The sequence below is a fragment of the Dromaius novaehollandiae genome, chromosome 5 (genome assembly GCF_036370855.1).
Source record: "Dromaius novaehollandiae isolate bDroNov1 chromosome 5, bDroNov1.hap1, whole genome shotgun sequence".
NCBI lineage: Eukaryota > Metazoa > Chordata > Aves > Casuariiformes > Dromaiidae > Dromaius > Dromaius novaehollandiae.
Window position 1 is genome coordinate 50,547,593 of NC_088102.1, and position 15,475 is coordinate 50,563,067.

At 40.8% G+C, this 15,475-nt stretch overlaps 1 protein-coding gene across 4 annotated transcripts in view; it reads right to left on the bottom strand.

Annotated features, from left to right (window-relative positions):
• The window catches only part of LDLRAD3 (low density lipoprotein receptor class A domain containing 3), a 117,920-nt gene that overhangs the window by 68,763 nt on the left and 33,682 nt on the right, over nt 1-15,475 (bottom strand). For all 4 annotated transcript variants that reach the window (XM_064512777.1, XM_064512776.1, XM_064512778.1 and 1 more), the window contains exon 2: nt 12,171-12,317. In XM_064512777.1, coding sequence (XP_064368847.1) covers nt 12,171-12,317 — 147 coding nt within the window. The remainder of the gene's footprint in view (nt 1-12,170; nt 12,318-15,475) is intronic.

Genomic DNA, 15,475 nt, shown 5'->3' on the forward strand with positions numbered 1-15,475 from the left:
TATAAATTCATCACAATTTCAAAGTTACCAAGTTACTCAGGACTCATACCAGCAGAATTGAATTTCACCCTAAGGGACTTCAGTAGTAGGGGACAACTCTCCTTACAGGGTATCAGTGTTTCACGGACTACAATCCTACACTCTTGCTCTAGGCTAGTAGCTATATGATCTCTTTATTCCCTATTCTGCCACTGATTCTATCCAACTGTTAAAAGTGTGTCAGTGTCAAGTTCTCAAATGGAGCTGTTTACTGACCCCCATCTACAGGAGACCAGCAGGAGGATTAAGTAATTAGCACCACAATCCTTCTTGATCTCCTTGCATAAAAAGCTATCAAATGCAAGTTGCTATTGCACTTGCCCTTAATCATTTGTAAATTTTCGTAATTGAGTTTCAAATGAAATGTTCACCATGGTCACTTCATTACAAATCATATAATAACTACTCTAAGTGTTTGGTTGCTTAATCATCAGCGAAACAAGAGTTAATTCCAGTTTGATATTCTAAGTTTGTGAGCCATCTGAATAAGTGACAAAAAGATCAGCAGCTGGCTTAGACCATCTTCTCAGTTAATGCAGATGCTCATTTCATGCATTGCTTAATGTTCAGCTTTGTTTAAGAATTCTGATGTTTGTCACCCACCTAAGAAATCTGCTAAAAACTTTAGTAAAGTATATGTTCCAGTGACCCTGCTGGCCAAGTGGCACTCTGAGCTTTTCTCATACACTGGAGAGAGGGATTTTCAACTAGTGGCTGACAAATCATTTTGCCAAAGATTATCGTTATCCTCTCCCAGCTCAGTTTCTATTCCAACTCTTATTGTAAACCCAAGCTCCTGTACCTAGCCCCCTTACCCAGAACTACTGCTATCAAAACCTTGATGTTTGATTACTCACTAGTTGTAAGCGCAAATGCATACCTGAAGGCAGCTAGTAAGAGATTTCAGAAGCAACTCCCCTTGATTTCACTTTTCATGAGTGCTGCAGTACAGGCTGGAATCTTGAGGGCATCTTAACTACAACAGCTTTAGGAAGAACATTTTGCGTGAAAAAAATCACAGGCTAGAAAAAATAGCCCTTAATTAAATTAATAAGAAAAACAACTTAATGGAAAAGCTAGTCATATGTTGAAAACAGATTACAGGCCAGGAGATGTGGATTTTCTTTTGGCTCTGCCAAAGAATTGCTGTCCGACACCTGACAAGACACTCTAGATCTTGGTATTATCAGTTCCACTTCCGCAAGATGCATATCACAGGCAAGTACAAGAGTAATTAATAACTATGAAGTACTGCCAGACCCTCAGAGCATTACTATAATGTAATGGACAGACTTCCATAAGCTAGCCTCTGAGCAGACTAAATGGAGCACTGTTGATTTAAAAGCCTGACCTGTTGAGCTTGACTCCCCAAAATACAGCAGAGCCCTTCCCCATTCCTGCAGTCAGGGTTCAATTCCCTACTGAGCCTTCACTGATACAAGCCCTTTTGCACCAGTGAAAAAGCAGAGATGGAGATTCAAACTAAGCAACCTGTTCAGTCATTTGAGTTTGACTTTTGGTCTTCCGAAGGAAATAGGTAAGCGGGACTGACACCTGTAATGCACTGATCAAGGAGGCAAGGCTTTACAGGCAGCATAGTTCAGAGACAACTCTGGCTCTCCTGAAAGATCAGATACAATAGAGCTAAAAGATTTACTGTATTATTAGCAAAGCTTCTCAACTTTCAAGCATATGCTCTGCATGAAATACTAGAAGCTAAGCAATGGTGATATGACATACTGATGACCTGCAGATGAAGGTTCAGCAACACTTGTGGTCTCCCTTTGAAGACTGCCTTAGGTTTCTTTTCAGGAACTTCAGGACTTTTTCTCCAGGTCCTGGGAGCCTGGAGATGCATCTGAAAGTTATTTGTTGCTTGATGCCCTAACACACCACTTACAGTATTCCAGGACAACCCCAAGATAACAGGAAGATGCAAAAAAAAAAAAAAAAAAAAAAAAAAAAAAAAAAAAACCACAGAAGACTTTAAAGCACTCGGTAAGCTGTGAATAAGAGTCCAGAGGCCTTCTATAGGTGTGTATATGACTACTTTTTATAGAGAAACCGCTAACTTAATGCTGCAAATTCTAGCTACCTAGGAAAAAAATTGAAAAAAAAAAAAAGCAAAAGAGTTATGCGTTAGTTTCAATAACCTTTTTCAAAAATTACTACTGTTTGCACAACAGCTGGCAGCCTGGAATCCTAGTACCTGACAATGGCTATTCAAGAAATATAAATACACAAACTCCACTTTGACTGCAGCTATTTTTATTGGCATAGGCCCTCCAGTATGCAAGCTTTGGGAACATGCTTATCTCTTTCTTAGTTCTGGCCTTACTGTTACATTTTCTCCTTCCATATATTGAAAAAAAGACATTAGTCAAGAAAAAAAAATACCTACTTATAGTTTTCATTACAGACTTGCACCTTCTTCACAGGCATTTGGAATACACCAGACTGAGATGTAATTTAGGGTGGGAAACCACAGAGGTAGACTGTTAGTCCTATATATAACAGAGAGATAAATTCCCAGATCATGCTCACAAGAAAACCTAAGCCCCCCACCTCAACCATTTCAAATAGATTTTAGCAGAGATACAGAGTTTTGAAGTCTTGAAGTTGCTATAATTACAGTAGTTACTTTAATACATTGCTTCTATATTCTCTATGCCTTTATGTTGTTTTCTGTGCCTGTGTAGTCATCCTCCATGCTCATTCCCTAGACCACATTCATTCTATGAAACAAGTCAATATTTCTCTGCCACCAGAGTTATGTGCACCAACCATTCAGTTGTCTTCGGACACAATCTTATGCTGCAGGGGCCCGTTGTCATCTCTGAATCAGTGCACAGACAATGACCTAAGTTCACAGCCACCTAAACCTCCAGTTAGTACTATGATCCACGTCGCAGCCACTCAGCACTTCCTGAAGTAGTGAGTATAGATTTGAAAAACAGAATAGCACAAACTCAGCTCCAGCACTTTTGTATGATGTTAGATGCATAAAATAAAATCCTCAAAAGTGGAAAAGAGATTTTGATACTGAAATCCCATTATTGTAAGTGACAAGGTCCTAAATCACTTCATTACATGTATTCATTACTGGCAACGCTCACTATATTATGGAAAAAAACAAGCAACACACACTGCACAGCTATTTAGCTCTCACTATCATAGGCTGTTAGCTAGCTAAAGAGAATTCAAACTTATCAAAAACCAGCATTAGAAATTTCTGAAAGCTAAAACTGCAGCTGGCTAGCAGCAACACAAGGCAACAGACCTCACCTTTACTTGTGATGGGCAGTCCAAGAAACGGCTACAGATATGCAACCCTGGATCTTAATCCCAGTGATCTGAATGCGTATTTTGAAAATATCATGTTCCCCTCACTCTCTGTGGCATTAGAGACTGGTGTTAACTAAGCCTAACAGATGCTTTAAGAATCATTTTTTTTGGCCAATGATACATTAAACAATGCAAAGTCAGTAATCTTTACAGATGGGTAGGATTAGTCCTATCAAGGGTTTTGGCCTGGTACTGTATTTCTGTATCTCAGCTAGTTTAGACAATCCCTAGAGCTCACTGACATTACTACTGAATTGGGCAGACATTTCTTATTAACAAAATGCTGCATCTCATTCTTCAGTGCACTGAGCTCTGCTTGTCTATCCTAAAGCCTAGTATTTAAAAGGATAGCAGCCACAGTCATTTTGTGCCCTTTGTTCCTCTACACAAAAGCTATTCATTAGACTCTGACTCTGCACAGTGGCTAAACCCAAACAAAATAACTTTGGCTATAATGATTGTACTGTAGTAATAAGCAGCCATTAAATAAAGAGATTGCAGTGCCTACTGTCTCTACAGGACCTTTACACACTGTCTTTTTACACAGCTAGAAGATCTGGTTACTTAACAATGTGGGAGCCATGAATCTGACCGCTCTCACAGCGGAGTCTAACGAGAGATGAGGACAAACATCTAAAACCAGAAAGCAGATTTTGATAGATAATATTAACTGTTTATTAGTAAGCTTGATCTGTCACTCCATTTTAATTTTGTGACTTACCCAGGGAAAAAGCATGAGTACATAATGTGCCTCAATATAACTCCAGTTGTGTGATCTTCCTGTAGCGCAGACTTGAAGCATGATCCTAACCTCAACAGCAAACCCCATGAACCTTTTTTAGTGGGAAAGCAACAAGTCCAAAGTCCCCTCTTAAATCTACCTCCCATCAGTACAGAGTGCTGGACAAGGCAGCCTGACAAACCTCACCTGAGGCTTCTAGGCATGGTGTCTGCTCGAGGTTGGTTCGGTCCTCAATAAATCCTCCTCCTTTCCTTCCTGCCAGCATAGGAGTTCTTGCACTCAGGGGCTTCTCCAAGGATGGAGCAACTTGATCAGCCAGTTTGGGTTCTAGTGGGCTTTTTTTTTTTTTTTTTTTTTTTAATAATTTTCACTCCTCCCATGTTGTTAAAGTTTCAATATATACAGTTCTTCATGAGTTACCTCTTTTGTAGAAACTGTAGATGTAACTAAGTCAGTCAACATGCATCTGAAGCAACAGTTTACAGACGAAAAAAGAATGAACCTGCCTTTGTTCTGCAAGAGTTTCAATTTTCCAGCTGTAAAGTTTTAGGGCACAGGAAAAAATTCATCACATAATCCAGGAAACCCAGTCTTAATTACAGAGTGTGAATTTTATTTAGCATTTTTATAAAGATTCTCTTTACAACTCATCCACACTGTGTACAATTGTTTGTTATAAACACTTTCCCGCAGCTTCTCCGTTCCTTAAAGTGTCAAGCAGTAAAACCTGTTGCAAGTGAACACCAGAGGGAGCAAGAAACATTTCTCTGGTAGGTGATTTTTAAATTGAAGATGGAACAAAAATACGCAGGAAACCTTGGGGAAAACTTGAAAATGGTTACTGTTGGCAGCATTTTCAAACTACAATATATTGCTAATGCAGCCTAATTCCCCACCAGTGCAGGGTCAATAAAGAGTAAGCAAGTGTTGGGACACACAGAGGTATGAATGATGCAAGTTTATCTGTGCTACATACATGTACCTTCATGCCACTTCAGAATGAGGCCACAAGGAATTTTATAAAGTCTTCTGAGACTATAAAGCATTCACATAAATTGCTATGTGCATTTAGACAGATTAGGTGGAACTGAAAATATACTGAACATAGAAAAAATAGATGTAGAACAGAACACAAGAAAAAGGGCATTTTTAACATTATATATAAACACACACAACTTGAACTCTTGATGGGGAAACCAAGAAGAGTATAGTTGAGATGCATAGGAAAAGAAGAAATGAAGGATTTATATGCCAACATATCAGCATTGATCGAACAATTACACAGCGATCTCAAGTACTGTTCTATTAGCTTGCTACAGACAGTTAAGAATGCTTATGAGAATGAGAATAGAAGTATGGCAAAAACCATAAGAAAACAAATAGGCCAAGAAGCATGTTTGCTGCCCACTAATACTTGCTCAAAACAAAACTCCCCAAAAACTCAAACCAAAAAAAAAAAAAAACCACCCACAACACCCCACAGCAACAACCAACAGTTTCATTCAATAGTAGTATTTACTTATTTTACATTCCACAGCAGTAGGGTATTGGTCACCAAAACCCAGAAAGCCACAAGCACCCTGGCTTCAGTGCATGCCCCAAGGGCTTCAGTTCCTTGATACAGAGCCGGAAATGTTCTTACCAGACCTGCTGGGTATCTGGATTTAGTTGGCTTCCCAGACTGCCAAATTTGAGTAGTGGCCTTCATGGCTATGAAACTTAGCCTGCTGGCTTGGGACTCTGCTAAAGCTTGGCTCACCATCCCGTGCTGAATGCAACCTGAGGTTGCAGATATCAAGAATCTGTCAGTCCTGAGTACAAGGGGGTCCCTGCAAGCATGCGTCTGAGGAGCTGGGTATTTGCAACCAGGCAAGAGACTAAGCTGACCTTCAGTGGAAGCCTGCCTGGCAGACGACTTCAATGCCTGCCTGGGGAACGCTAGTCAAAATCCACCATTTTCATGAAGCTTTTCATTTAATGAAAACATTTTCCCTCATGGAAGAGCATTTGCACATGAAGACTCTAATCCCTGCTACTCAGCACAGCTGCTGTCTGAAACTGTCAGAGTGAGATCTGCTGACAGGGTGATGAACTGAGCTTTTTACTACTTTAATTCCAGATGTTCCTACAGAGGTCAGCACTTCATAGGCGGTGCAGAACAGCGTGCAGGCAGTGCATTCTTACGAGCATCACTGATGCCCTGTTGCTTGGTTAGCTTTCTATATGCTCCCACTACAGAGCCTTTATCATTGATTCAGAAACCAGTTTACCTTTATATTCTGGGCTGAATGAGCAATAGTGGCAACTGGAAATGGAAACATGTGAGATACTGAAGCTCCTACCACCAGAATGTGCTTTCCCTGGGGATAGCAATCCTTGTGGAAGATTTTTTCCAGCTCACAGCCTACACTCTTTAGCCCTTGGATTAACATGGCTGGTCAGTGTGTACCACTGTTTGCTCATAGCCAAGCATGCAAACTTGGCATGAAAGAAAGGACTCTTGAAGAGTGGTGAAGGAGAACGTAGAGTTCTGGGTATTTGGTATAGCTGCAATTCTGGCTCCTGTCATGCCAAGCACTTAGCACAGATGATGTGCCATGCTCCGAATCTGCACCATCTGCCGCTCGTTAGCTGACAAAGGCGGCAACATGCCATCTCTCCACTAGCTGTTGCTCATTAGCTGACAAAAGCCTTATTCAGTGTTCACATTGTTCTTTCTGTAATAATCTAATACAAAGATATACGAAAGAGCAAAGAAAAGAGGAAATAAGATGAGAGAGGACATTACGAGCTTACTAAGAACATCATCCTGCTCCTAAATCTCAAGGAGAGAATCCTTTCATCAGCGGGAAGTACATTTTGGCCCTAAAGGAAGATGTCAGCAGGTATAAATGTCCACACTAAAGATAATTATTTACTTCAAAATATTTTGAAACATGCACACATACATTTGTGGGCTCTTTTTCTTCAGGTTCTCTATTTTTTGTCATTTTGGAACTTCCATTTCTGCTATCAGACTGAGGATGTGGGGTGGCTAACGGTATGCAGTTTCCATCTTGAACAGTGCAAGCAATACCCCTCACATATATAAACAGAGCAGGGTTCAGGAGCTGCAAAATCAACAGCTACAAGCTCCACAGCAAAGTCTGGTTGGTAAAAAAAAATCTGCATTGGTCAAGAGGAGCCTCAGCATCCCTTATAAATCATCTACACAGCTAATGAGCAGATGTAGTAGTTAAAAGCCCACTAACATTACAAAGAAAACTGCAGGACAGATATTTGAGTTCACAGGCTTACTAACAATCTGACAAACAAGAACCAGCAGAGCTAGGGGAAGCAACTATGAAAGGGTTCTCCATTTTGGAAGATGGACTGAACATAGTAGGTTACTCAAACTATCAAGAACTGGAAATACTCATGAAACACTTACACTGCTACAGCCAATTCCTTTTCAAGCTCAATTAGTGGCTTGGAGGAAAAGCCAATGAGATACTCAGTTTCTAGGAGAAATAGTTCTCAGACAAATCACTGTCTCGGGTTCCTCCCTCCCTCTTATGCCTCTTCTCATCCCTCCTCCCCAAAGCAAAACAGGATAAAATTTTTATGTCACCACATTGCCATGACAAAAGACAAGCCTATATGAAGTGTTCCGTGCAGCACAGGAAGTGTTGAACTGATCGTCAGTCAGGGCAAAGACTAAGCAAGGAATATGACAGATGACACAATTTCTGACAAACGTGGAAGACAGAGGGGGAGGGAAAAAAAACATGCACAAGCAAAACGACACTGTTAACAGAGAAGGTTCTGCAAAGCAGGAATCAGAAAAAGGAAAAAAGGAACAGAGGGAAGAGATAAATCATGAATGGACAAGTTGAGGGTAATTCTGCTTTAATTCCTTCTTCACCTCTCACTTCTTCCTCATACTTGCAAGGACATGAGCTGCAGTGGGTGGTATACAATGCTAAGCTGTCCTCAAGTTTCTCAGAACACAGAGCAGCAATTTTCACACATAAGCTGCATAGAATGAGAACCAGAACATCTGAGCTGCAAGTTTTCCCGTTTGGAGGGGCACAGACAGGATGACGTTCTACAGTAATGGAACTGATCAAGATGCTCCTGGATATCCATGTTTGACTGCAAGGCAGCCCAAAAGGGAGAGAAAGACTTTGCACCTGACAGCACAAATGTGTGCAAGACTTCCTCAGTGGGCATGCCAAAACGCAGCACACTTGTCTTCACAGAAATGTCAGTCTGCAGCACAATCTGAATCCTGTAACCAAAATCCTATTCACACACAAACACTTTAATGCAAGGCTAAAGCCTTTAAATGCGAACTAGCTAGTCAATGAGGAGTCACAGACAAAGCAGCTTAAAGCACTGCTCAGGCTAGTAACACACTGGGAACTCAGCCATCTCGTGCTGCTAATGCAACTCTTACGGCTTTGTCTCAACTACCAACAGCTCAGCTAACGCAAAGCAACAGCTCAGTGGAAAACAAAGGACTCCAATTTTGCTGCAAGACAGGTTTTAATAAGTAGAGCCCTATTTCAAGAGGGAGGCAAATCCAGGCCTAAAAAATTTAAAAAATAAAGATTTTATATGAATTCTGTGTGTGTGGGTATGTATGTATATATGCATATATACACACACACCCTTCAAACCCTATGATACTAAAATGACACTTTCAAGTATGGCTGTCCTCTGTTGAGTTACTGTGACACAGGTAACAATACACATGCTGCTGCAATGAGACAATCAGATGTGATGCACACTTACACATTTTGATTATCAACAACTGTACTGACTTTGCAGCAGAAACAGCTTCTGCTGTAAAGAAGAATGATTCTTGGGCTCCTGCAACTCCTCTGTCCCGTCCCCCCCCCCCACACACACACACTAAGGCCAGCAAAGCTGAATATTAATCACATTGCACATTTTTAAAAATCATTTTGTTTAACTTCTACCTCATGACTAGAAACTGCTTACATACTAAGAAAAAATAAATGTTCACAATAAGTATATTCAAACACTGGAGCTGGTGCTCAGGAAGCTGTGGGCTCCAACCTTGGAGATACTCACAATTTGACCAGACAAGGCCCTGAGCTACCCTGATCCACGTAAGTCCTCCTTTGAGCAGGCAGTCGAACCAAAGGACCATTCCAACCTGAATTACTCTATCAGTCTATCTTTACAGGCAGCCTTGAGTCAGTTGGTGGGAAAGAAACAAGTGATTTTTCCCTCCCTTGCCCTTCTAGGACAAAATGCTAGAGCTGCCTTTCAATGACTCGTCTCTGACCTATAAACTAACACCAGATTCAGATGTTTAAGTCCACCAAATTTTTTGGTCACTTTCTAATGTAGAAGACTAGTTGGTGACAACTGTAACAGTACCCCATTTTCAAAATTCATCAAAAGAGAAAAACAAACCTTATTTTAGCAACACACACTGTATGTATATATCCGCACACATAAAAGTGACTGAACCTTCTCTTTAAGCTAGGTGCAAAATGGAATATTTCATGGTTTATAAGAATCATCCATCATTGAGACAGTACATCAATTTCGAGAATTCAGAGTCAACAAGTAACTGCAAAATCTTCCCAGTCTCCTTTGCAATTCCCCAGCTTTCTGCCTCAGTGAAAATTTTTCCCCATGCCTGCCAGGGAAAGAAGACCCTGGTGAAGGGAATCATTTCTCTTCTCTGTCTCTTGAAGACAGACATGCACACAGCATGCCCTACAGGTGGCACAGACTGTAGCTGCATAAGCCCATTCAGCATCCCATCAGCGCAAGGGCTACGGTATTAGAGGGGGTTCTCGTGGCAGCGTTCACCAAATTAAAAGCTATTAACTAAAATGGGGAGGAGGGAGATGCGAAACAGGCAGCTCTGGATACTCTCTGGATGTGCTACAGAACCTCGTCTGCATAAGCATTAATTTTTTGGGGAGATTTAAATGAGTGCTATCTCTATTCTGTTTTGGCTTATCTGACCTGCTAACAGCAGGCCAGCACAGGATATAAATCCCTTGCTTTCCCTGTTGTCTCTTTTCCATACTAATTTTACATTTATGAAGGTGATCATTTAGCAGATAGATGTACGGAAATAGGAAAGAATAGCCTAATTATCTCTATTAATTTGGGCAGGATCAAAAGGATGCTCATCCTTTGATCCTCATTCATCCTTATGAACTGTAGTTTTGCAGCTATTTAAAATGTTATTGTTCGTTACAATGTTCACTGTTGCCTGCATTTCAATAAATCCAATCAAATCTGATAAGAAAGCTTTTGAACAGTGTCACACGGTGCATTTTGCTCTCACTGATTCATGAGCAAATGTCCAGCCCAGTTATACTTCATTAACACTCCCTACTTGTACCACATGAAAAGAAATTCACGCAAGGCAGAGAATGACAACATTCTTAGAAGAGACAGAAGGTGTCCTGGGTTGTATCCTACAAATACCACTGGGGAGGGTGGGGTTAAGTGTCTTCGTTCAGCTAGCTTTCAGAAATAGAGACTACACACCAAAAGCATGGGCTAAAATTGTATTCAAGAGCAAGATAACAAGGAAGCTGAGAATCATGCAGCTGTTGTCATCTGAAGGTGTTGTCACTGAAAGATGCATGTTGAACTCTGATCACTTTTTATTCTTGTCAAAGTTCCCACTGACATCAATTCTGCTACGGTTTAAACAGACTTGCATGACAATGACCAATCATTGCAACAGTTCCATCCCTTCCTAAGAGGTTAAAATCTAAACAGCCAAAGAAATTGTTTTAACTTATTTTCAATGTTGCAACACAGGCCTGATACTTTATAAAGACTACAAAGCATCAGGTATTTTATGCAGACCCTTTTAATGAGCCCCAAAAGAAGGGGGTAAAAAAGCTCACTGGCTCAAAGCAGACCTATGTGGATTTCCACAGCATACTTATTTTAAAAGGGATAGAAAACAACAGATAAAGAAAAGGCATCAAGTTAAAGATAAAAGAAAAAGCTAAAGAGAAAAGAACATTTAACAAGACATGGCATTTCTAGTCTGCAAATTTGGAAGAAGCTATTCCTTCTTTCTACTCCATGAGGGAAGCTAGTAACATCTTGGAAGTATCCTGGGAAAGGTAAGCTTCTTACAGTGGTGTTTAATAAAAGTCTCTCTAAAATATATACGTAAAGAAGCAATGCTTGTTAGACTGAGAGTGGTAACTTATTTCTCCAAAAGCTCTAGGACATTTTAGAATCACATGGAATTTCTGAGAGTTCCCCCCCTTCTCCCCAAAACTGGATTTTAAATCACATTATACCAAAATGCCCAGCACAATCTTGTTATCTAGACATACTGTGCATCCTAGGAAGTTTTGTGCTAACTAAAGGTTGCGTAACACTACCTAAAGCTTAAATAATGCTTAAAAAAAAGGGGGGGAGGGGGAGGGGACAAGATCACAAAGGAGACCCAGATCAGACTTTCATAGCTCTCTAAAACTGGGAATGCTGTAGGTAGGATTGAAGCAGGCAAACATTATTAGTCAATCCATTAGGTCTATTTTCCAGAAAGTTATTATTTAAATTTCAAAGGGTTAAGAATTACAAACTGGCAGGAGAGATAACACAAGGAACAGGATGACGTCAACAATTTTGAGACAAAAGGAAATGTTCTCCATGCTCACAGCTCGTAGTAGTGGAGGTGAACTTGTAGCACTAGACAGCTACAGTCTTTACAACAGAGGCCAGTGTGCTGAAGCCGTGTATGCAGCACATCACTTAGAGCAGCATTCTTCCACTGGAAAATCCTAGGACAGGTCTGTCTCTGTACACAGGGGTTTAGGTACCTACTACAAAGCACCAAACTAAAAAACAGCCAATTTGAGGAGCCTCAAAGACTTGAAATAATCAGAAAGGCTGTATGTCTTCTCTAACAAGAGCTACATTAAAAAACTGGCAGCAGCTTCATTACTTGAATAATGTACATTGCAGAACACACAATTAATGCTGCCTAGCCAAGCCTTGTCGTGTTAGGCATGTTAAAGCAAAAGAAATGGTCACTTACGGCATTCTTTCTCATCACTTTCATCAAAGCAGTCTGGCAGCCCATCACACTGCCAGGCCCCTGGGATACAGCGCCCATTACTGCACATGAAGTTTCCAGGAATGTTGCATTCATTTGTGAAATTATTCCCTGGCAACAGTTGGCTCTCTGCAACAGAAGAGAAGAAAGGTTACAGGAGATAAAGACAGCAAAAGCATCTGTTTATCAGCAGATGAATCAACATGAGACAAACCGATCTTGATCCTGGTTATTTTGACATTACTTACCAGTATCCTGAATGTGGCACTTGCTAGTGCCTTCTCTTTCTTAAATCATCATTTCACCTGTTCTCCATTCACACTCCCCATTTTATGGATTTTTTTCATGTTATTTTATTTCTAGGAACACACAGGCAGCCTCCTTTGTATCCTCAGGCTAAAACAAAGTTCATTAAAAATCTCTTCTCCTTCAAAGTGTCTAAACACAAGCAAAACAGACAAGGCTACAGGAACTCAGCTCCATATCCCTATGCTTCTGTCAGATCAGTATTATGCTCACAGAGTATTTTCTTTTTACCTGAGGGCTGGAAACCAGGTAACACATGCTGTTCAATTCAATTTTAAATATAATACTGCTGGTCAAAATTAGAATTGAGCTTCCTGGTCCTGATCTAGTCCTCTGGCATACATCTTTCCACAAGCAAGTAAGGCAGCTGGCACATCACAGAGTCTGCGGAGGGGACGAGGTTTAGTAGTAGGATACCATGTATCAAAAAAACAGTGTAACAGGAAAGTCAGTAGACTTGCTTTGAGATTAAACACACCTCTAGCCAGCAAAAGATTGATCTCTTGTATTTCCAACTTTGTGCATTACTTTTGGAATGCAGATATCACAAATGCAAACTTTAGTGAAGGAGGATAAATACACTCAAGTGACTTTAGTAAGCAGAAGAAATTAATTCACAGGTCCAAATGCAGATTGGGCTTGGAGACAGCAGAGGGTAAGAGCAGAACTGACATTCCCCAAAGAACAGATCCATAAATGGCATTTTGGCTCATTGAGCCTCAGGGAAACTGCACGACCGCACCTTGTGAGGCAGGTGCAACAACCTTAACCACCGGCCACACACGCAGCCAGCTGTGACACTTCTGCCACAGCACCTCAAAGAAAGAAAGCAACTGCCTGCCAAAAGCAAGGCCAGGCCATGCAGCTGGCAATTTTATGTCTTTTTGCTTTTATCAGTTTTATTCAAACTCGATTTCATTCTCTGCATCACTGCTTTTCTGGTCAAGTGAGAATGGTTTTGCTCTCCCCACACTGCAGCGCAAAAAGGCTGTGACTTGGTGCACACTTGAAAACACTCAGCTCTGGCCTATGCTAGTACTGCCGTCACTCTGAAAGGTGCCTGCTCCCAGCAGCTGTTTGGGGAAAGCTCTACCCAACTCTGCCGCAGGCCCAAGTCTCTAGATCTAAATCAGCAACCAACACGGTCTGTCCTTGGCTATTCCAGCAATGAAAAACTGAAGAGAGGGCACTGCCAATAACAAACCCCAGGCTAGGGCAGTCTTAAAGCATCATTATTGACACCAAGTTTTGCAGTTTTATGTTCGATCAATGAGTCTTTTTTTCCCCCCTCTCAAAACAGTGCTTGAACACATTCAAGCCAGTCTTTGTCACAGACCTGTATCTGATATGCAATCATTAAGCCAAAATCACCACTCTCAGACAGCTGTGCAGAAGGTGAAGTTGTCAACCTTACACATTCTGCTATTAGCAAACAACTCGCAGCGCGCTAGTAACGTGCATGTCTGCAACTGGGGAAAACCTACAGCAATATTACAAACTAAGGTATGCCTTCACCAGCTTGCGATATGATAGCTGGATATTCTTTTTCATGTAAAGGCACAGCCAGCACACCACATTCGTAAGGTTTTTTTATAAAGTATCCAAGAGCTTCAAAAGAAGACCATAACCCTCATTCCCCTCTCCCCTAAAGAGTAGCTTTCAGGTCAGTATAGTACCTCTGGAAGACTCTTCTGGCACTTGTCATAATAGCTGTTTTTAGAGAAAATTTACAAAACTGAAATGTCCTGACAATAAGTCTCTGATATAAAATAAAGGTTTCAAACTCCACAAGAGAACCAATGATTACCAATGCTTTTGTCCTCTCTCTCTTGAAATCTAAGCATCTAGGCAGTATATTTAGGCAGAAACAACAGAAAAAGGTGTCACTCATCTGTGCTTTTGCTCTTTGCTACCTTCTTTTCTGACCCTCCTACCTACACCTCCCATCTAACCTGCTCTACTTCCATACGGAAGCTGCATCTATTCAAAATCCTGCTGCCAAAAAACTAAGTGAGAGCTCTTCTAGACTTCGTGGCAAGTCGCTAGCTAAGAACAGGCTCCAGGTCTCAGACCTACTTGCCTTAACCATCTTCTTCCCCCCAGGGATCGTGGTATTTCTGAGAAAAGATAACTGGATGCATTCCCAAGACCTCCTGTGGAAAACAACCAAAGCTCAGCTCCTGTCAGATCTACTGCTGTATCTTGCCTGCAAAGCTTTTGCAGTGATCTTAAGGCTTCTTTAACTAAAAAACTTACACCAAGCAAAAATCAATTAGGGAAAATTTTAGATTTCAGAAAGCAAACCAAACCAAACCCCTAAAAGACAAGAACTGTCTCTCACATTTAACAACTCCTTTAAATTACTGCTATACTTGTACTCTCCTAAACTGAAGGAACATTCCTGAGACAGATACCAACTTTCATCTGTTACCTAGCACGATGCTTGTTTATAGGACTTCTGTTGTCATACAATAAATTTATCCTCCATATTCTTCTAAAGTAAGGATGTGTTACTAAACTTTTTACCAAACAGGAAACAAAGATACAGGCAGATAAAGTTACTTACTGACAGCCCTACACAATCTTTGCTACAGAAATGGAACGCTGAACTCTGACTCAATCCTATTCCAAAGCAAGAGCTATTTCTCTTAAAATATGACCCTTATCAGCTGCTAGAAGAGTCACAGGTTACAGACAAAGCAATTTTAAAGTCACAGTCAATGCATCTACAAACTTGTTACGCACATTACTCCATCTCTAAAGAATCCATTTGTGGATAAAGAACTGTCAAAACAATTGCACATGTGGAACTGTTTAAATTGCATAGCTCCTTCTGCTAACTTCACTTTGGAAGTCTCCTTTAACCAACACAAAACACCCCAAGGCCCACAAGGAAATCCTCAATCCGGTCCTCACCTCCCAGCCCTCAGGGATGCAACATCCCTGCCCACTTGGTGAGAGCACAGCCTGCTGCATAACTC